This window comes from Simochromis diagramma, unplaced genomic scaffold, assembly GCF_900408965.1.
Source record: "Simochromis diagramma unplaced genomic scaffold, fSimDia1.1 OVJJ01000672.1, whole genome shotgun sequence".
NCBI classification, from domain to species: domain Eukaryota; kingdom Metazoa; phylum Chordata; class Actinopteri; order Cichliformes; family Cichlidae; genus Simochromis; species Simochromis diagramma.
Genome location: NW_024387215.1, coordinates 38,702 through 61,326, shown reverse-complemented (window position 1 = coordinate 61,326; position 22,625 = coordinate 38,702). Strand labels below are relative to the sequence as shown.

At 40.1% G+C, this 22,625-nt stretch overlaps 1 protein-coding gene across 1 annotated transcript; it reads left to right on the top strand.

Annotated features, from left to right (window-relative positions):
- Positions 1-13,064: 13,064 nt before the first annotated feature.
- On the top strand, positions 13,065-15,097 carry LOC120746489 (Fc receptor-like protein 5). The gene is made up of 6 exons (XM_040051905.1): positions 13,065-13,153; positions 13,250-13,309; positions 13,517-13,786; positions 13,912-14,157; positions 14,353-14,496; positions 14,597-15,097. The coding sequence occupies exons 1-6, from the start codon at positions 13,123-13,125 to the stop codon at positions 14,878-14,880; spliced, it is 1,035 nt and encodes a 344-aa protein (XP_039907839.1). The 5' UTR covers positions 13,065-13,122; the 3' UTR covers positions 14,881-15,097.
- The last annotated feature ends 7,528 nt before the right edge of the window (positions 15,098-22,625 follow it).

Sequence of the window (22,625 nt, the reverse complement as noted above, 5' to 3'; positions counted from 1 at the left end):
ATATTCAAAAACAACTTATCATTAAAAAAATTATGCACATGGGTATTCAGCTGGTTCTGTGATCCTGGAGAGTCCTGCTGTTCCTGTGATGGAGGGAGAAGATGTGACTCTGAGCTGCAGAAGCAAGATGAATTCCTTCACGTTCACAGCCGATTTCTACAAAGATGGACTCAACATCAGCAGCAGCTCCAAAGGAATTGTGACCATCCACAAAGTTTCAAAATCTGATGAAGGATATTACAAGTGCAGCATTTCAGGAGCTGAATCACCAGAAAGCTGGCTGAATGTCACAGGTTAGACACTGACACAGACACTGAAGAGCTGTTTATCATTTCTTTCTTTCTGCACCCCCTCCTTTTAATGCCAGTATTACAACGGAATCATGTAGTGACTCTTAACTGAGTTATGTGTCAGTCTTAGGAACCTTTGGTGGTTTGGTGGAACCTGTGGTTTCTATTCTTTCAGACAAAATCAGCATAAATTCTAGTCCAATGACTACGACTTACTTCAGTCTCCTGCTTTGTGTGATTAAACAGATTCTTTCATCACATTCATTGACTCTTCAGAGCACAGCTGTAATGTTTACCTCATCTTACGGACTGTGTTCACCATCATGCTGGTGGCTCTGCTGCTGCTGCTGCTGGGTCTACTTCACCATGGGAAAATTGGAGCTACAACAGCTAACTCATGTTCGACTTCATGTAAATGTAACTGTCATTGCACAGGAAACAAGCGAATATGAATAACAGCACAAACAGAAAACAGAAAGTGATTAATATGGGTGTATGGCCACACTATCGTGAGCATGTCCCATCTTGTCTGAAATCCGGAGGTAAGCAGGGTCGGGCCTGGTTAGTACTTGGATATGGGACTGCCTGAGAATACAAGGTGCTGTGGCTGAGGTAGAGTGGATGGTACACCAGTTGGAAGGTTGACGGGTCAATCTGGGTAATGTCTGTAAAATACCACGATAACTCCGTTAAACAACTGTAAAGGAGTCACACTGTTGCTTTTTCTCTATACAGTATATAGACTTTGACACCTGTTACCTTTGATTTAACTGCACTGAAACGTTTCATTATGCCACCTTGTGTATTTTATTCTTTAATCATACTCATTCCTTATTCATATTTGTTACTATTCAATATTCTCAGTTAAACTCATCCTTTTTAAAAGTACTTGTGAATATATATTTTTTTGCATTTGTATTTGTTAGATTTGTATTGTTTATTGTCATTTATGCTTAGAAATATTTAACCATATATGCTTAGAGGTGTATAATTGATTGTGTAGTGATAGGATGTTTGATCCTTAATAGTCTGCAAAGGCTTGGTGTGAATTCCAGTGTTCTGGCATTCACACCCACATTCTGGGAGCATGGGAGGGGGCATACCTTCTCTTATTGTTTTATGGTAGGATAAACGTGCCTCTTATCTGTTTTAGGCTAAGTGCCTTTTGTTTAAATGAACTGCTGGACTTCCAAACCAGCAGGGTTAGGGAAGTCATTTATGGGGTCACACTCTGACCACACACACACACACACACACACACACACACACACACAAGGTACTCTTTGTTTGTATGTAGCTGTCATATGTTAATGAACCTATGTATATTCATGTAACCTCAATAAAAGAGCAGTGTTACGGGGGAGCGGACGAGAGCGACTGGGGTCAAGCGAACGAACAGCGCTTGTCGTGGTTCTCTCCCTCATGCACGAGTAACACGAAGAACTTTGCCTACTTGGTGTTTAATGCTTTTTTGCTGTGTAGTTGAATTGTCCTTAACGTTCCAGCGAATAGGTTTATGCTACAAACCTATCAGTGTTCTGTCAAAAATATGTACTACCTGTAGTATACCTGGTCAAAGTTGCAAAACACAAACATGTAAAAACATTTCATGCAAGTAAAAAGTCTAAACTACAGCCAGCTCTTAAGTATTGGTTTGAATTTGTGCCCTTTTTTCATATACTCACATCCCCACAACTAGTTGTGTGTCATTGTTGTTCTTATTTTGTAGATACCTTTAAAAGTATAAGTTCACAGGCTTTCATTACAGTTGTGTGGCTATAACAGGATAAACCTACAAAGGAAGAGACTCTGAGACTATTAAGCTTTCTGCATCACCATGGTCACCACCCATCTTGAGGAGTTTGCCCCCTCACATATACTAATGTGCCACAAACAGGACTTTAATATCACCAACCATTCCCATTTTATTACGGTGTATCCATATAAATGGCCCACCCTGTAGATTTAAATTGACAGAGCTCTAAAGAGAGGAAGAACTGAAGCAACAAATTTGTGTTGAGGATTTTTCATACACCCGAGATACTTGGCATACATAGTTTACAATCTGTATAGTCTACAGACTGTAAACTATGAACAAGATGAATATTTACCTTTTTTTCTTGTATTTCTGTAATGATACAACCATCAGTTAAGATATTTTTGTATTAGTGTTACGTCCCCGCGCTAGTCTAGGGGTTAGAAGGGACTAACATAAAGGTAAATAGTGAAGGAGGAGCTAAGATGGTAGTTTTAAAAGGTTTATTTCCTGCTAGCATAAATGTTCTAGTTCAGACTGAGGGTTAGAGCTAAGGCCAACATAACAAACAAAATATCCTTGATATGAAAATAACTTGCCTAACCCCAAAGAAAACAAAATATACAACCTACCTACCAACACATAAACAGAGGAAAACAGGGAATCAAAACAAAGGGCAGCTCTCCCGTACAGGCAGTCTGAACAAAAGTCTGAAGTGGTTATTTGTTCCACCCACTGATATGAACGTAATCACAGAGGCTTAAATTACCACAAGAGCAAATCAGTCTAAGTGAAAACTACTTTTGTAAAACTACTTTGTTGCATTGCATGAAGTTTTAAATTTTTTTGATATTAAAACAGTTTGAGGACGCCCCCACTCACTGCCTTCATTCTTCAGCAAAACAACATGGATTTTAGATCTCTCTGTATCAGACTGTGTAAGTAATAACCACATCTGAAAAATATGTATAAAAAATAAATTAAATATATTTATTAAAAAAGTTTTTAATTAATCTTGTTAAAAACGTGTCAGTGTTGTTCATGTTTTGCTTTAAGAGAAAGGACTGCATTTTTATGAAACGGATATGACATGTCAACTTTGTCACGTATCTTTATTCCACATTACAAAAAGGTTAAAAACTTAAAAAATGTTGTCTAATATGGCTGTATCCCAATTCAGGGTCTGCAGCCTTAAAGGCCGCATTTTAAGGCCGATTACGTCACAGCGACGCGACGAAGGCTGTCCCAATTCGAAGGCTGCTCGAAATGCGGCCCTCAAATGTGTCCTTCGTTTCCCTGAATTTTAAGGACGTGGCGGTGTAGACTTCGTGGCCCAACATATCCCAGAATGCATAGCGCGGCGGTGGGTGTGGATAATTTTTGCCAAAAAAAACCGGCAGATGAGGGGCGCCCGAAGAGTAAACTTTAAGTAAGTACTGAATATAATGTCACTTATTTATGTGCAAATGTTTAATAATGAAGAACATTAAACATTACTGTTGGCCACATGTCGGCAAAGTTATGTGACATTAGTGATGTTTGTACTAACTTGGTTTTAAAGCCTTTACTTTAAAATATACGCCGTTCATTAGCTGAGCTTACAGAGAATGATCAAAGCTCATGTAGAAACAAACAAACAAACAAAAGATTTTCTCCTTCATTTCTGTCAAACAATGCTGTATGAAACGTTTCCAGCTGTTAGTATCATGGTTGCTACTAACAGACCGTCCCATTTCACAAGCCTCGCACTTCCGGCCTTAGCGGTCTTTGAGTACGCGGCCCTTGTGGACCGTTAAGGCTGCAGACCCTGAATTGGGATACAGCCTATATGTGTGACAGGTGAGACCTGAGTCTTAGAACCGCCCCTGGTGGGTGGAGCTGGTCGTTGCTCCTTTCATAAGCTCAGGTGTGGGCAATTAGGTATTCCTCAGCAAACCTGAAGCTGCGAGTGCTTGGTCCAAGCTGGGCAAGTTGGCGTTTTTAATTCCTTTCCATGAAAGCTTGAAGCGGGTCCCCCTAAACTTCTGTTAGAACGGTAGGTTACACAACAATTTACCACTTGAGCTCTGGTTGTTGTGGTCGAGGTTTACAGTTATTTGCACCCTTGTAGGTGGGAAACATTGCGTTCCCGTGAGAACAGTGTAGTGGACTTCACTGCCACTGACCCACATTTATTAGGGTGTGACGCGAACTTGTGGACAGGTAACGAAAACAATACAGTTGAGGAATATTCCTGTGTTTTACTCTCCAGCGTAAGGTTTGACCAGCCCACAACCCCCCCACCCTCACCCTCACCTTCACTACAGAGTCCTCTCCCCACTCTCCTGCCTCCCTCGCTTCCCCCCCTTCCTGACACCATGACACCCCCCTCCTCCAATCCCTCTCTCAGCAGCAAGACATCTCCCCCCCTCCCCTCCTCCCAAACATCTCCCAGTGTCACAGTGGATCAGGTCAGGAGGCAACTGAGGAAGCTTCGCCCCAGAAAGGCAGCAGGCCCAGACAAGGTGTGTCCTAGGATGCTTAAGGCGTGTGCTGCTGAACTTGGGGAGCCGCTACAACGAGTCTTCAACCTCAGTCTGCGACTGGGGAGAGTGCCCGCCCTATGGAAGACATCCTGCATCGTCCCGGTCCCTAAAAGGAACCGACCCAATGAGCTGAATGACTTCCGACCGGTGGCACTGACGTCACATCTTATGAAGACTCTAGAGCGGCTCTTCCTCAACTTCCTCCGACCACAGGTACAACATGCCCAGGACCCACTACAGTTTGCATACAAGGCGGGTGTCGGAGTGGAGGATGCCATCCTGTACCTCCTACACAGAGCCCACTCACACCTGGATGGGGGAAAAGGCACGGTCAGGATACTGTTTCTTGACTTTTCCAGTGCCTTTAATACCATCCGGCCCTGTATGCTCCAGGAAAAACTGAACAGGATGGAGGTGGACCCCTGCCTGGTGGCTTGGATCTCCGACTACCTCACCGACAGACCACAGTACGTCAGGCTGAAGGACATCACGTCTGACACTGTGGTCAGCAGCACAGGAGCACCACAGGGAACTGTGCTGTCCCCTCTTCTCTTCACCCTGTACACCTCTGACTTCTGCTACAACTCTGAATTATGCCATATTCAGAAGTTTGCAGATGACACGGCCATCATGGGGTGTATCTGGGATGATCAGGAAGAGGAGTACAGAAGTCTGGTGAGGAACTTCGTCACATGGAGTCACACAAACCACCTGCAACTCAACACCTCAAAGACTAAGGAACTGGTTGTGGACTTCGGGAGGTCCAGAGAAGGTCCACTGCCGGTTCAGATAGAGGGGGAGGAGGTGGAGGTGGTCAACAAGTACAAGTACCTCGGGCTGTGGGTGGACAATAAACTGGACTGGTCATGCAACACAGAGCACCTGTATAAAAAAGCCCAAAGCCGACTGTACTTCCTCAGGAGGCTGAGGTCTTTTAACATCTGCAGGAAGCTCCTGAGGATGTTTTACCAGTCGGTGGTTGCTGGAGTACTTTTCTATGCTGTGGTGTGCTGGGGGAGCAGCACAGCAAAGAGGGACTCATCCAGGCTGGAGAAACTGATCAGGAAGGCTAGCTCTGTGGTCGGCATGAAGCTGGACACTCTGGTGACAGTGGCAGAGAAAAGGACACTAAAGAATCTGCTGGACATTATGGACAATGCTGGGCATCCTCTGCACACGGCCATTAACAACCAGAAGAGTCTGTTCAGTGACAGGTTGCTTCTCCCCAAGACAAGAACTAACAGACTTAAAAACTCCTTTGTCCCACACGCCATCAGACTGTTTAACTCCTCTCTGGAGGGGAGAGGGAGGGGAGACAGGAGGACAAAGGAGGGGGAACAACTAAGCTGTAGTGCCTCTTCACCTCACTGTACAATACCTTGTGCAATACTTTTTTGTAAATAGTCAACAGTGCAATAGACTCAATACTTGAAATGTGCAATTCACTTGTATTTTTATTTTTTATTCCTATTTATTCTATTTATCCCCTTTGTATATTTTATTTATATTTGTCTCTCTCTCTCTCTCTATATATATATATATATATATATATATATATATATATATATATATATATATATATATATATATATATATATATATATATATATATATATATATATATATAACAATTCTGTAACTGTAACTTCGGTCGTTGCTGTGCTTTTTTTGGAAATCGAATTTCCCAGAGGAACCCACGCGAGGGATTAATAAAGTTCTATCTTATCTTATCTTATCTTAAGTCATCTCCTGCCTTTTATTTACAGAGTACCGAGCTGCTGCTTTGCCAAGTGGATTTCTGGCTGCGGGCAAAGGACCTGACACATCAGTGTGTTTTAATTTGTTTTATACTGGTGTAATTCGACAGACTGTGACTGCTGCGGCTGTCAATTTTGTTTGTTTCTTGTTTTATTTTTCTGTATCAGTAGGCACCACAGATAGATAGATGTATGTATGTATGTATAAATAAAACAAAACACCCAGCACACCCCTGCGGGCGGTTTATCCTTCAAGCTCGGGTCCTCTACCAGAGGCCTGGGAGCTTGAGGGATTACCACTGGGACCACCGTTACCTTCACCCTCCACATCCTCTCGAGCTCTTCTCTGAGCCCTTGGTATTTCTCCAGCTTCTCGTGTTCCTTCTTCCTGATATTGCTGTCATTCGGAACCGCTACATCGATCACTACGGCCGTCTTCTTCTGTTTGTCTACCACCACTATGTCCGGTTGGTTAGCCACCAACATCTTGTCCGTCTGTATCTGGAAGTCCCACAGGATCTTAGCTCGGTCATTCTCCACCACCCTTGGGGGCATCTCCCATTTTGACCTCGGGACTTCCAGGTTATACTCGGCACAGATGTTCCTGTACACTATGCCAGCCACCTGGTTATGGCGTTCCATGTATGCCTTGCCTGCTAGCATCTTGCACCCTGCTGTTATGTGCTGGATTGTCTCTGGGGCATCTTTACACAGCCTGCACCTGGGGTCTTGCCTGGTGTGATAGACCCCAGCCTCTATGGATCTTGTGCTCAGAGCTTGTTCTTGTGCTGCCATGATTAGTGCCTCTGTGCTGTCTTTCAGTCCAGCTTTGTCCAGCCACTGGTAGGATTTCTGGATATCAGCCACCTCCTCTATCTGCCGGTGGTACATACCGTGCAGGGGCCTGTCCTTCCATGATGTGAATGTGATGATTTCATGGATATTTAAAGTAAATACGGAGACAAATTTAGTAATGCCAACATATTAAAAGAACAATATGTCTCTTATATATAACACAGATAGATGTATGTCTGTCTGTCTGTCTGTCTGTCTGTCTGTCTGTGAGTGAAGATTTAAGGTGACAGGAAATATAAATAAATGCAGCTTGAATCTTTACTGAAGCTCAGTATTTGAAACAGAGTTCATTCACTGCTGTAATAATGATTGAAATAATAACTTTAATATTGGCCATATTATATTTACATTACCTAAGTGAGATGACTTTAGTCTCATGAACAACATTAGCTAAATGTTATTTACTAGCTAATCTTAAATGACTGTTCAGTACAGAAATGAAGCCCAACAATCATGTTTTACAGTCCTGTGGTCTCAGCCTCAGATACTCAACAAATCAATCAGAGCTCATGTAAAAACAAACAAACAAATGAACAAAATATTTTCTCCTTCATTTCTGTCAAACAATGCTGTATGAAACGTTTCCAGCTGTTAGTATCATGGTTGCTAGGCAACCTGGACAGCGCGACGGAGGCTAGACCGTCCCATTTCACAAGCCTCGCACTTCTGGCCTTTGTGGACCGCTAAGGCTGCGTACTTTAAGGCTGCAGACCCTGAATTGGGATACAGCCTGTGTATTTATGTTGTGTGAACTCATGTGCTCGTTACTGGTCCATCTGTGAACGTCTCCGTGAAACTGCCATATCTTCTCCCTGCTCACCACCTCCTTCATGTTACTTTTGCTCTCCTCAGGTTTGCTGTTTAGTTTTAGTTTTTCCCAGTTCAGGTTATCTTTCGTTCTGTTTTTGCCATCCCTGCCATGTGTTCCGTTATTTACAATAAACCTCCCTTGGTTCTCAGTAACTGCCTGCATTCGAGTCCTTTTCCCACACACCACAGGACTGCTGCTGCAGCTGTGACAAAAACAGGAACACGATAAGGTGGCATGAAAGAGGAAGAAAAACTTGGGGCTCAAGGAAAGCTGACATGAGTAAAACAAGAGGTCTTCGGATGACAATAACAATAGGGTGACCAACCGTCCTCTTTTCCCCGGACATGTCCACTTTTCACGTTCTGTCCGGGGGGATTTTTGAGATTGATGAAAATGTCCGGGTTTTCCTATAGGCCTACAGAGGACCCATATGTGTGACGTCATCCCCAAGCTGCTGCTTTGTGAGTGGTTGTTCTGCGCTCACAGACGGGACAGACAGCGCCCCGCAGCATGGCTGATGATGTTTAAAAGATGCCAAAGCGCAACTGCAGCTTTTCAGACAAATTATGATACCTTATTTCTGTACCATTATTTAATTCCAGAGGTTTTTAAGTTGTTTTTTTGCCCTTGTTGACTTGTAAAAGCCTATATGACATTTTGTATTTTAGCACTCATTAACCGCACCCCACATAGCAAAATTGGTATGGCCCGGATCTGGCCCACAAAATGTGCTTACACATGCCCACATACTGCAAAGAATGACAAGGTCTGGTTTGCCCGATGTGGCCCACACATGGGCCAGCTGCAGACACACTGCGGGCCCTATGCTGGCCCAGGACAGTTTCAGCTCTGGGCCCAGATGTCAGCCTAATGTGTACCTTAATGAAGCCATGTAATAACAACATGTGCCAGAACATAATAGTGCAAAAGTAACATGACAAATCTCTGTTGTCTCAGTGAATGGACTGATTCTTATATAGTGCTTTTCTACTCTCCCAGATTACTCAAAGTGCTCTATACCACATGTTACATTCACACACTTTCTCTAAACTGAGTACTTCCTAACTACATTCATACACATTCTCACTCTTGACATGCAGACTGGAGGAGCCAGGGATCGAATCACTAACCTTCTGACCAGTAGGTGACCTGCTCTTCCAACTGAGCTACAGCCACCCAGTGCTAAACATGAGTAAACCCTTACTAGGTTTTGGATAAGGTGTACACTCACAAACCTGTCAAACCTGCATTTGAAACTGTGGCGCGGGTGTGGTCTCTGGCCCACTGCAGAGGAGGGGTGGCACAGTGAGCTCCCGGGGTGCTGTGGAAGCGGGGCTGAACAGGTGTTTGGGACAAGTGTCTGATTGAGACTTTTCTTATGTTTCAGTGACAGTCGAGGAAGAAGGAGAGCGACTACTGAGCAGGAGTGTCTGTGTCCCCTGCATCAAGCCAAAACCACAGTATATAATAAAAAAAGTGCGTGTCACCATAACCACGGTGTGTGTGTGTATGTGTCGGAGTCCGACGTCACAGAAATGTTGGCTACTATAACAGTACAGTATTGCAACATGGCATTTGGGTCTTCTAACTAAAATAGGAAAATTGGAACATAAATAGTTTCCGTCATTGCCAGACCTGGTGCACATCTGGTTGACATACACTCTGCCATGACACCAGTCAGTCAGAAGTGCGAGCTTGATGCCAGATCTGGGCCAGACCTGTCTGTTATGTGGGACAGATATAGCTGGACTGGCCAGCGGCCCGCCGCTGGCGATTTTTTGTTTTTATGGACTGATCGATTTTTTTTTTTTTTTTTTGGAAGGGTATAAATAATGAAAGGTGTTGGATTGGCCAATTGGTCATGATCAACTCTGGGCTGGACCAATTACAGCCGAGGAGGTCGGATGCATCCTTCCCCTTGTTTAGCAATCTTATAGACGAAATAAAGAAAATGGAGAACAAAAAAAGGAAAGGAGGTGCAGAAAAAAATTAGGGCCAAAAAGAAACAAGCCCTTCAGGCAGACGCTGCCAAATGTGTAAAAATAACTGAATTGTTTGGCGGTAGCTATGGCACAGCTTCCACAGATTTAGCAAGATCAGCAAGTGGTGGAGGCCAGCAGGTGGATAAGGGAAAGTGGAGGAAAGAGGGGGAGAGACCCGAGGCGGCCGCCGGTCATAGTGGCAGAGGAACTGAACTTCAGGTAAGAAGTTATGACCTGCTGTCTATCTGTGTCAGATATAAACCAAGTTTAGTTGTAGTTTGTTTTCGTTGTGCTGACTTTTTACAGTCGCTTAGAATAACTGGTACTGCGTACTAGCTAGCATGACGGAGTTTATATACTGCTGGGCGGGTGCTATGATGTTACTGATAGTGAATTTTATTTTATGCTTAAGGTTAGTTTCTCAAACTCCTCAAAATCTTAACAAATTGTGCCAATCCTTACATGTTGCACCAGGCTGATTTATCATCAAAAGTGAAGAAGTCTGTGACAGAGGAGACAGAAGAGCAGCAGAGAGAGATGGAGAGATGACTTTATGTCATCCATGAGGGATGCATTTGACATATGTTTCACATATTATAGCCCAACAAGTTACTTATAGCAATTTAAATACAAGCAATCAGTTTTTGGCAAATACCGGAAATCAGTTTTTGGCAGACAATCACTTTTTGGCACAACACCGGCTATTGCAGTTAATAATACAACAGCTTCTTGCCATTTTTTGCCGTGTGCAGAGGATGCCCAGCATTATGAACAATGCTGGGCATCCTCTGCACACAGCCATTAACAACCAGAAGAGTCTGTTCAGTGACAGGTTGCTTCTCCCCAAGACAAGAACTAACAGACTTAAAAACTCCTTTGTCCCACACGCCATCAGACTGTTTAACTCCTCTCCGGAGGGGAGAGGGAGGGGAAACAGGAGGACAAAGGAGGGGGGAACAACTAAGCTGTAGTGCCTCTTCACCTCACTGTGCAATACCTTTTGTGCAATACTCTTGTTAATAGTCAACGGTGCAATAGACTCCATACTTGAAATGTGCAATTCACTTGTATTTTTATTTTTATTCCTATTTATTCTATTTATCCCCTTCGTATATTTTATTTATATATGTCTCTGTATTTATATATGTGTGTGTGTGTGTGTGTGTGTGTGTGTGTGTGTGTGTATATATATATATAAAATATTCTGTAACTGTAACTTCTGTCGGTGCTGTGCTTTTGGAAACCGAATTTCCCAGAGGAACCCACCCGAGGGATTAATAAAGTTTTATCTTATCTTATCTTTTTTGTGTTTCTTTTTATCGCTGTGTAACTGAGTTCAATTGAAAGCCTGCATGCGCTAGTACCTCTTGCCACAAGTTCCCAGAATCCTTTGCGGTTTTACCCCTGAATGACGTCACATTTTTGGTGGGTCGGTCTCTAGTCAAAATGCCCGGGCCAATTTTTTGTCCCAGTCCAGCCCTGGGGACAGAGAAGGTATCATTTAAATATATTAAGATTTTCTTTAAGCAAACAGTATTATTAAAGTTCTTCATGACTGGGCCAAGTGTCCTCTTTTTTGGAAATCAAAATATGGTCACCCTAAATAATAAGAGTGTGTCAAACTGTGATTAAAGTTAAGAGACATAATTATTCGACACAAAGCCAGAGTTTCAAGGTAATTAAGGTCAGGCCGTCAGCTACAGAGGCCACACCTATGGTTTGTGGGTCTGCCCACAGTGTACCCACATGGACTCCATGAGTGTATGTTTGCTAGGTATGGGCTTGAAATCTTAAAAAATAAATAAATCAAATCACCATAATTATTTAATGTTTTTCAGCCCCCCAAAAAAAGTGTTTGAATGAGCATAAAACAATCATGGATGGGATTGCCAAATGATTAATTTCTTTATCTTGGCATTATGTAGTTCTGTTATTCCAACTTAATTCATGAATTAATTAAGATGGTCCAAACTGCTCACATTCAAGTCCAATAACTTATTTACTGCAGTTGAGTCCAACTTAATTTGATTGAGTTCATCCAACCCATGAAAAATTTCATTTAAACAGTTGTTTTATGTAGTGCTTAACACATTCTACAGTGTGGTTGACATAAAACTTGCTATATGCACCTTTTTTTCTTCAGTATGTTGGATTTATAGGAAAATTTGACAGGTTACCAATCTATTGCACAACTAACACAGAAAGACAGACAACCATTCACATCTATGGACAATTTAGAACGACCAATTAACCTAATCCCACTACCAGCATGTCTTTGGACTGTGGAAGGAAACCAGATTACCCAGAGAAAACCCAAGCAAACACATGGAGACCATGCAAACTCCACAAAGAACTCATGTTGTGGTTTGAACTCAGAACCTTCTTGCTTTGAGGCAACAGTGCTAAGCACCACGCCATTGAGCAGTCTCTCTGTACTTTAAAAAAAATAGAGAAGCTATGATTTAGTGCTGTCAGCATTAATCTTGTTAAAATGACGTTAATGTCATAACTGCATTAACGCAGCAAATCTCCGTTAACGAGTTACCGCTGATGGGGCTGCACACCGTCAGCGTGTTAGCACGGTTAGCTCATTAACGAATTGACGCCGTCCAGGACGATGCACGAGGGGATCGGCGGGAACTCACTAATGGAGATTTGCCACGTTAATGCGGTTATGGCGTTAACGTCATTTTAACGAGATTAACACTAACAGCACTACTATGATTACAAGGCTTGATACAGAATTATCTTTACTCTTTTGTCCTTGACAGGTTAGACCACAATAAATAGCAAAAGCATTTATGTGAAGTGTGTATTAATTTTGGGCCTTATTATAACCGATTATTATAACTGATTTTCCTATGGTTTGAGATCTTATGTGATTTTATGATATTGCATGACCAGGCAACTAATTAGACTCAAGCAAATGTAATAACCACCCCAATTTATTTATTTATTTATTTTTTGAGTGAACCAGAGGAACAGGTCGAGTAATGGTGGACCTCTTTTACACCTGAAATCTGCAGACTCATAAGACATTATGTAGTATTAAACAAACTGCACAGGAACAGGAAACCTGCCCTCCCCCAATAATATTCTTCAGTTGTATTTTAGTCTGCTACTCAGTCAGTGAGCAGTAAGACAACATGGTGATTACAACTCTCTGTTTCAGACTATGTGAGTAATTGTTGTTAGGTTTATTTTTATATTTTCAGATTTACTGTATATATGTCTGTACATCATATAATTTATGGCTTTCCTGTGCTGATCTAGTAATGCTTGAAGTTATTCTGCTGGGGACACATGTTCAAAATAGCTTTACCCAAAAAATGGGTGAGTACGTTAGAGACGTTAATAAAATAAATAATCTTTTTTTACTTTTTTGGGGGTGAGTAAGTTGGGGTTGACTTAAACATCTTACAAGTCTGTTGATGATGTTTATTAAAATCCTTTTAAGTTTAATCATCTTTAACTAACACATTTTATTAGAATTTTGATTATTCTGTTTACTATTAATCTTGTGATGTTTCTAATTTCTAGGTGCAGCTACTCTTCATGTGACTCCTAACAGACTTCAGCACTTTCAATTCAAGTCTTTATCTTTTGTTTGTGAGAGCCCTGATGGTTCTGCTGAACTGAGAGGAATCAAAACCTCTGAGGACAAGTTAGAATCTTTTAGTCCAGTATGTAATAGTAAAACAACTTCCTCTTCATGCACAATTACTCAAACTTATGTAACAGACAGTGCAGAGTACTGGTGTGAGGATAAAGGGGGTCAGAGAAGCAACAGTGTCAACATTACCATAACTGGTAAGTTCATCATATTTGTGAAATTAGTAAAGAGTTTTATTTTAAAATTAGGTGAGATTTATTATCCACTTTGTCTTGTATGGTACAGAATGTATTTGTCATTTAACATTTTGCTTTTTATTCAGATGGTTCTGTGATCCTACAGAGTCCAGTTTTCCCTGTTTTTGAGGGAAACAACGTGACTCTCCGCTGCATAAGCAAGACAACTCACACCAACCAAAGAGCAAATTTCTACAAAGACGATGGCCTCATAGACCGGAGCCCTTCTGACAACATGGAAATTAACAGTGTTTCCAGGTCTGATGAAGGACGATACAAGTGCAACATTTCTGGTGTTGGAACATCACCAGAAAGCTGGCTTCATGTCAGATGTAAGACTAAAACTATATTTACTTATTTCTGTGTCTGGGCTTCATAGAGAGAGAAATGTGACTCTAACAATTAGATTTCTGTTCTTTTGGTCTTCATGAAAATGTTTATGTTATAAAAATGACGTTACATTTTTTTATATTTAAAGTCAGAAAATTTACACATGCTATGATATTTATAAAGTTGTACCATTGCAGCATATTCTTCAGGAGAGACCCCAGATGAGTCTGATGACTTCAATTCCAATCCTGTCTTAATCCTGCTGTGGATTGTGTTGCCTCTTTTAGTAATAATATTGACACTGCTGGTAGTCGGATTTCTTAATACTTGCAAACACAGAGGTAATTCAGTTTTTTCAGTTTACATAATTTCTAAGAATAATCTTCTGTTCCCAATTCATTTTTTTTTTCTAATGCTGGGTTTTTCTTTTCTATTCATCAGTTTCCTCAAAGACATCAACAGTAGCATCAAACTCAGATGAAGACCATCCAGGAGGTGAGAGAGAAATAATTATCACAGTTGTATTACTCTATTTCATGCTTGTTACCAATTTTATGGCTTTCTATCTTTTTATCAATTTAAAGTTGTTAACCAGTCCAAGTCAAGGTCACAGTGGGAGTAACTTCATCAGTATCAATCGATTAAAAGTGTATCGCATGTTTGAAAGACTGAATGATACAATTTCTAGTAAGTTTATATATAACAAAATTAAAATGAAAGCTTAAAGTGAAGTGTGGTATTTTTATGTGACATATGCTGCACCAAGGGATTATTTTTGTGTCTGCTCGGTATGTCGTATGTGGGTTTTTTGTTTTAGACACTGCTGATGCTTCGATAATTTAAAACTCTGTCTTAGGTCAAACCACAGCACAAAGCCTGAAAAAGAGAAGCGTGAGGGCTACCAAAGAACAGAGTCTAAATATATATAGACTCATATATATATATATATATATATATATATATATATATATATATATATATATATATATATATATATATATATATACATAACCTCTCTTGCCCAGGGATGATTCTTCCCCTTCACACGATATCTCAAAACAACCTGTTTACACCACTGTGATCATAAACAAGACAGAACAAACTCAAGAACTGGGTTCGTTTGTTATTAACATTTGGACATTTTATTGAACATGATGTTTTGCACATAACTTTGTGTTTTCCTTCTCTCACCCCAACCGGTCGCAGCAGATAGCCCCTCCCTGAGCCTGTTTCTGCTGGAAGTTTCTTCCTGTTAAAAGGGAGTTTTTCCTTCCCACTGTGGCCAAAGTGCTTGCTCATGGGGGGGTCATATGATTGTTGGGTTTTTCTCTGTATCTATGAAGCGCCTTGAGGCAGCTTTTGTTGTGATTTGGCGCTATATAAATAAAATTTAATTGAATTGAATTGATCACTTTTGCTTTGTCACATGCTCACATCATGCACATCAGCACGTAAATCAAGGCAACATAAGTTTTGTGAATGTTGTGTTCTTCTCTTATCATTATTTTATTATTTCTCTTATTTAATTAAATCTTTTTTTCAGGAATAATACCAAATTTTTTTTTTTTTAAAAAAGCATGAGATAAATACATTTAGTTAAAAACTTCTGCTTTCCTGTGCTGTTTTTTTTCTGGTATCTGTAAACATGGATAAGGAAAGAGTATAGGTGCTGGTGATAATACACTATGAGCTTTCTACACTTCTGCTTCAAATGAAAAGAGTTTCATCGTGCAGGTCAAAACTGTGGCCTGAAGTGCAACTTTTATTGTTTAGAATAAACTTTGAACACATCCACTTTAATTTATGAACAAACCTAAACATTGCTTAGCTTAGCACAAGAGATGCCCAGGAAACAAAATATTTTCAGCTTCATCTACAACCAGCCAGTTGCTATCACCCCTGTAACAAAGAAATGTTTTGAAAAGCTGGTCACATTAGGGCACTCCTGCCCCACAGTTATGACCACCACCAGTTTGCTTACATGTTCTGATGTAATAGTGACATTATGTTCCTTTGATTGTCAGATTTTCCTAAGATTCCAAATTAGACCTAATGAACAGTGAATAGCAAACAGTGTTCATCATCACTGATGTTACTGTGGTCGTCTGTCCTCTCATTATGGCTGTATCTCTCCATTAGATGATGACATGTTATATTCTAGAGCCATTTACTACACCTTACGCCTGGGTGAGACTAAACTCAAAGGTAAGATTAACTTGGATTAATGATACCTCATGTCTTACATTCATATAATATGTAATATTTGATGGGTAGTAAATATTAAATACAAAATATAAATAAAACTAATGGTTCATGAAAAAATTGTAATTGCTGTGAAGTTAATATTGGTGTGTAATATGAGTTTTCCACCTTTGAAAAAATACTGTTTCAGTTCTTTAATTCTCGTATATCTGACAGGTCGCAGAAAGAGAGCTGACTGAAGACAAAATCACATCTGAGTGAAAGTGAAGTCGATGAAGTAATCCACATTTATCACATATTGTTATTGCAATTGAACAAGCTGTACATCATCTGCTGGGTTTGTGTGAATGTCTGCAAACTGTTATGTGTGTCTTCAGCGAGAAACAGCTGTCAGACTTACATAGTTATAAAAACAGATGAAGTTCACATACTAACAAATGTGTCTGTCTCTTATGCAGAAGGTAAAAATCACTTGTTGCTTTTTCTCTTTTTGCTTGTGCATGAATGCTTCTCAGAAGAAAACAGCTGCTGCAGCTCATTTCTTTTGAACAGCAGGTACTCACTGTGGTCAACCACTAATGTAAATGTGCTGCATTGCTTTGTTTTTGAAAACAGATGAACCAAATTTGTGGTAAGCAGTGAAATATAACTGCACAGTTTGGTACTGACTGCTGTGTCTACATAAAATGTTATATAGTGCACAGACTGAATATGCTGTGGCTTATGTCACACTGCAGCAGCAGCTGTTCAGAACAGTTACAGAAAATAAGCTGATTTGGTTTTGTTTTACATTTTTTTTGTCAGACTGTATGAAAGCAGAAGTCAGAAGCTGAGTGAGTGTAATACTATAATTTCAACATCTTAATGCCATTTAGATGTTTAGAGGTGGTGCTCAGCTTGTTTCTGCTTGACTTTAACTGTTTTAGACAACATACTTGATAGGCTATATATCAGTTCCCAAATGTCAGAACAGTAAGAGTAGCAAGTCATATTTTGCATGGTTGGTTAACAAGGTTTCAAGTCGAGCTTCAACATGCAACAAGAAATGGGAGAGAGACAAAACATTTTTTTGAGTGCGCAATTTATTGAAAACAACTCTTAAACTGAAACAGGATGTTTTAAAGGTGATCAGAAGTTTAGGACCATACCTCAAAATTTCAACCATGAACACAGTAATGAGTAACTTCACCATTATTGTTGATCTTTGTGAAGTAGCATAACCTAAGCAGCATGAAAGGTGATAGGAAGACAGCATCTGCAGACCGTTCAAGTTTCTTTTAAGTGTTCTTTATTTTCTGGCATTGCCCTTCAACAATTATCTCACAAAACATAAACCGCCCTGAGTCAAAATCTCACCTGCTTTATATAGAATTCCACTCACACCTGGATCTCATTAACCTCTACCATTGGGAAAACAGGGTAGACTAAATAACACAGTCTAGACAAAGAAACAGGAATAAAATCATTTTCCCACTTAACAAACTCATTCACCCAACTAAACAGTTTGAAAAGTCAATCTCTTCACCTAATCTGACTCATGAGGTTATTTTAAATGAAATAAACAATTTTACACAAAATAAACACCCCTTCATTTGGTTACACCCAATTGACATGATCAATGACATCATATCCTATAAAATCAGGAAGTACTGGGGCGGCTCTTCCCACATACCTGTTTTACACATAGGACCTGTCCAAAGGAACACGCAATGGTAAGTATAACCAAACTACATACACAAATGAAAGATTCAAATCAATTAATGATGAAGTGACATTTAGCTTTAAGTACATTTGCACAGATGGCATAAATATAACCAATGCTACCACAAACAGACCCGGGATAGTATGTAGAGCTAAGGTTACATGTGCTGTGTTTACATTAAAGCATTATGATAGACTATAGGATAACAGAACACAGAATAACAAGTTACACAAGTGACAAATGGCAAATGAATTGTGTCCTAGCCACTTTGTCACACACTTCAAAAATTCGTTGCGGCATGCTTGATGCAAGTGTTTCCATGAGTTGAGTGGGAACATTCCTCAAAATGGTGACTATGGCTTCACGAAGGGCTTCTATTGTCTGGAACTGTTGTCTGTTTTTATAAAACTTCCCTTGCCATCCATCCCCAAAGGTTCTCAATTAAATTTAAATCAGGGGAACACGCAGGATGGTCTAAAAGACTGATGTTATTCTCCTGGAAGAAGTCCCTTGTCCTGTGGGCATTGGGTACTGTAGCATTGTCCTGTTGAAAAACCCAGTCGTTACCACACAGATGAGGGCCCTCAGTCACGAGGGATGCTCTGCAACCTCTGGACATAACCAGCAGCCGTTTGACCCCCCCTGCACCTCCTGAAGCTCTGTTGTTTCATTGAAGGAAAAAGCACCCCAGACCATGATGGCACCCCCTCCACTGTGGCACATAAAAAACATCTCAGGGGGCATCTGCTTGTCATGCCAGTAACATTGGAAACCATCAGGACCATCAAGGTTCTCATCAGAGAATAAAACTTTCTTCCACCTTTCAATGTCAATGCACCTTTGGTGCTCTCTTGCAAAGTTTAAACAGTCAGTTCTGTGAATGTTTGCCATTTTTCAAGTGTTCTTAAACTTTTGATCAGGACTGTATGAACACTAGAGAAGTGTTAAGTAATAGTAAAGCAGTTTTTCCAGGTGTTTTGTTTATGACTCATAATCTGGGGATTTTCACAGATCATTATGTAGTGAAGGGAAAAACCCTTTTCTGCTGCAGTCTAGTGGTTACTCTTGATATGGCAACGTGAGATGACCAGAACAACAAATGTCACATCATCTGCAGACTTATTGTCACGAGCTGCAGGGGGAGGCCGTGTGGAGGTGTGTGTTGAGGAACCAGGAGCGGACAGAAGCGAGGGGACGGGACTGAGTTTTAAGCAAAGGCAAGCCTTTATTTGGGCTGACAACAAGTGTGAAGGCAAAACATAACAGGAACAGAGGCTATGGCTAAACTAAAACCTAAACTGAAAAAAAAACACACTAGAAATGACTAAATGGAGTAACTATGACTACTGTGAAAAGGAATCTTTGCAGGTACATGAAAAACTATGAACCACATGGCATGAGTAAACCAACATGAACATGATCAGCATGGAACCTCTTTGTGCGCGTGCATGAAAGAACTAAGAATTAAACAACATGAATGGCAACATGAACTGCACATAATCCTGAAGAACACTTAACTTGACCAGTAGGGATGGAACACTTGACCAGTAGGAACACAGACAACGCGACAATGAACAAGGGAGACAGAGGACTTAAATACACACATGAGGTGATCAGGAGAAGTAGAGACATATGAGGACACATCTGACACAAATGAACCTAATGACGGGACAGGGGAGGTGAAACTAAATATAATGAACAAAGAACACCAGACTCTTTCAAAACATAATAAATAAAGGATAACATAATACAGTGAAACTCAAAAACCTGAGTTGCATGACCCAGGACTGTGACACTTATTCAAAATTTAGAAGTTATCTATGCTTTGATTTCCCTGTTTAGATTGTCCTCTACAATAAAGATAAGAGACATCGTGCAGCTCGGATCTCAGCTGACCCTTCTCACCCTGGACACAGTCTGTTTGACCTGCTCCCCTCTGGCAGGAGGCTCCGGTCCATTCGCACCAGAACCTCTCGCCATAAGAACAGTTTCTTCCCCTCTGCTGTTGGACTCATGAACAATAACCATATCACTGTTCCCACCACAAACACATGACCCTACACTGTGTTCACTACTAAGTGGTCGAAATCTTATGTGGTTTTGTTTACTAACACAGTCTGCTGACTTAGTCTGCTTATTTGGAAAAAATACTGATAAATTGATCATGTAAAAATGAAAAGTATGTGTAGGTTATAGATTCTCACTGACATGAATGCGAGCTTTTAAAGTAGAAAAAGTGAAGAAAGATAGTAGAAAATATAGATTGTAGTCTGCAGATTTTGCAGACTCTTGGCAATCTCTCACATAGCATCATCCTGCAGTACACCTACAGTAGCACACAGAAAACCCACTCTCAGCATCAAAGAACTAAACAATAAAATGTGTTGTTATACTACATTAATGAAAAGGGGGAAAAAAACCCAAAATGCTTGGACACTACTAGCACAGCCACACAAACGCAAAGCAGGAGATGAAGCATCGCTGAATATGTTTCCAAACCAACTTCATTCTAAGCCAAAGACTAGAAAATATGGTGAAGCATATCTTCCCTTTGGTTTCACCTGCACAAGTGCCGAGGTAGGTCTCCCTGCAGAATTGGTTTTCCCTTCTTCAAATCACGGACAAACAGTATCCCACATTCTTGATTTTAGTTCTTAAACACTTCACATAATGACTAACTACTCCTGACATTTTGTAGATGTTAGCTCTTTATACAGTTACAGTGGGATACAAATAATATCAGGCTGATCCTGCCACAATTCGTTCCCTGGGTTCAAATCGTGGACAAACAGGATCCCACAGCTGTTTATGTTTTTGAACCCATTTTGCACAGAGAGGCATTTTTTGAAAAATGTATTGATAGCAATGTAGAATATTATTACACAGGGAAAAAACAACTACACGTAAAATAATCACACCGTGACGCCTCTGCCTTTGTAAATAGAGGGACATTAACTGCGTGTGTATATGTAAGCGTGTAAAACCTGCAGATAGTCAGATTAACAGTATTTTGTCTCTATCTGCCATTCTGCAATTCATCTCATGTAAGCAATAACGTGGCGCACAGCGTGACGTGAAAAAGGCACATACCTTTGACGTTGTGTGACGAACTCCGTATTCTTCGTCCACACGTAAACACAAAAAAGGAGTTTTAAAAAAAATCTCTGTTTTCGGTGATTCGAAACGCCGTTTACGTGTGGACGAAACAGCTGCGTTTTCAAGAATACCCGTGTAGGTGCGGACGTAGCGTAAAAGAGTTAGTAGTTTATTTTATTACTACCTGTAATGTATTGCAAGTTACTTGTATTTGCTTAATTGTTTACTAAATGTTTGAGGTGTGAAATAAACCGCAATGGGGAGGGAGACATTTTTCTTGTAAAACAAAGGGGGGCCTAGCAAAAAAAGTTTGGGAACCACTGAGTTAAGGAATTATAAGCTTGTGATGAACATCAAAGTAACAATACGAGTGTGGGAAACATGAACCAGCCTTCTAATTGTGTCAAATGCAGCAAAAGTCTGAAGTGGTTACTTGTTCCACCCACTGACAGTGAACTTCACTATCACTGAGGCTCGACTTGTCATAAGAGCAAATCGGTCTCAGTGGAAACTACTTCCATTAAACTTTGTTGCATTGTAAAAAGTTTAAAAAATATTTGATATTAAAACAGTTTGAGCAGCAGGAAGACACCCGTGCTCACTGCCGTAACACCTCAGTCTTCAGTTTGCAGCAAAACAACATGGATGTCAGAGCTCTCGGCATCAGACTGTGTGAGTAATTTCTCAATTTCCACATTTGAAAAAGATTTTATATGGGTAAATTAATAGATACAAATAATAAATAATAATAGATAAAATGGGTAAATATAATATACAATAAATAAAAGCAATAATAATCCACATTAAAAAAAGATTACATTGATAAATTCTGTCTAAATTGTGATGATTTAGTTTGTTTTACTTTAAAATGAAGTAGCCCATAGCCTAGTGGGCAAGTTATGATATGTAACAAAATGTTTTATTAGAACCTGTAAAAGTGTTTTATCTCTTCAGTGATGACCTTTATGATTCTGCTGGGGGTTCAGGCTGAGAGAGTTGGTGAGTACCAGCTATGTTCTTGTTTATATAAACTTCATTTTCCGTTCTGGAGGAGCAAAGAATTCAATTTAGTTTTTCTGTATTTTATTTAGCCTTTTATTTAAAAAAATACTTTTTTGTGGTAATGGCTGATATAAGTAAGTTAATAAGATGCGTAAAATATCCAAGATTTTTTTAAAAGCTTGTGTAACCTTCAAGTATTTTATCTTCACTCTTATCTTTTAAATTTTTTCCACATTCAACATTTAATCCAAACTGTTTCAAAGATGCAGACCTTTTCCCTTCTGAGGATGCACCATGGATCCTTGCCATTGCTTTATTGAGCGCTCTGGTGCTGTTGCTTGGAATGTATTTTGGCAACGATTGCTGGTACAGAAGTAAAGGTAATGTTTTGTACACTAAGAGATATGAAACTTTTTTGTTCATTAATGTTGAAAAAAAATCCTAGTTTTTATGTTGAATTATTTTTTA

Bases quoted from the DNA above. Each gene is read 5' to 3' on its own strand.
- LOC120746489 (XM_040051905.1), top strand. From the start codon at position 13,123: ATGGTGATTACAACTCTCTGTTTCAGACTAT. The intron at 13,154-13,249 runs GTGAGTAATTGT...GTGCTGATCTAG, and splicing joins AACTCTCTGTTTCAGACTAT to TAATGCTTGAAGTTATTCTG. The intron at 13,310-13,516 runs GTGAGTACGTTA...TCTAATTTCTAG, and splicing joins TAGCTTTACCCAAAAAATGG to GTGCAGCTACTCTTCATGTG.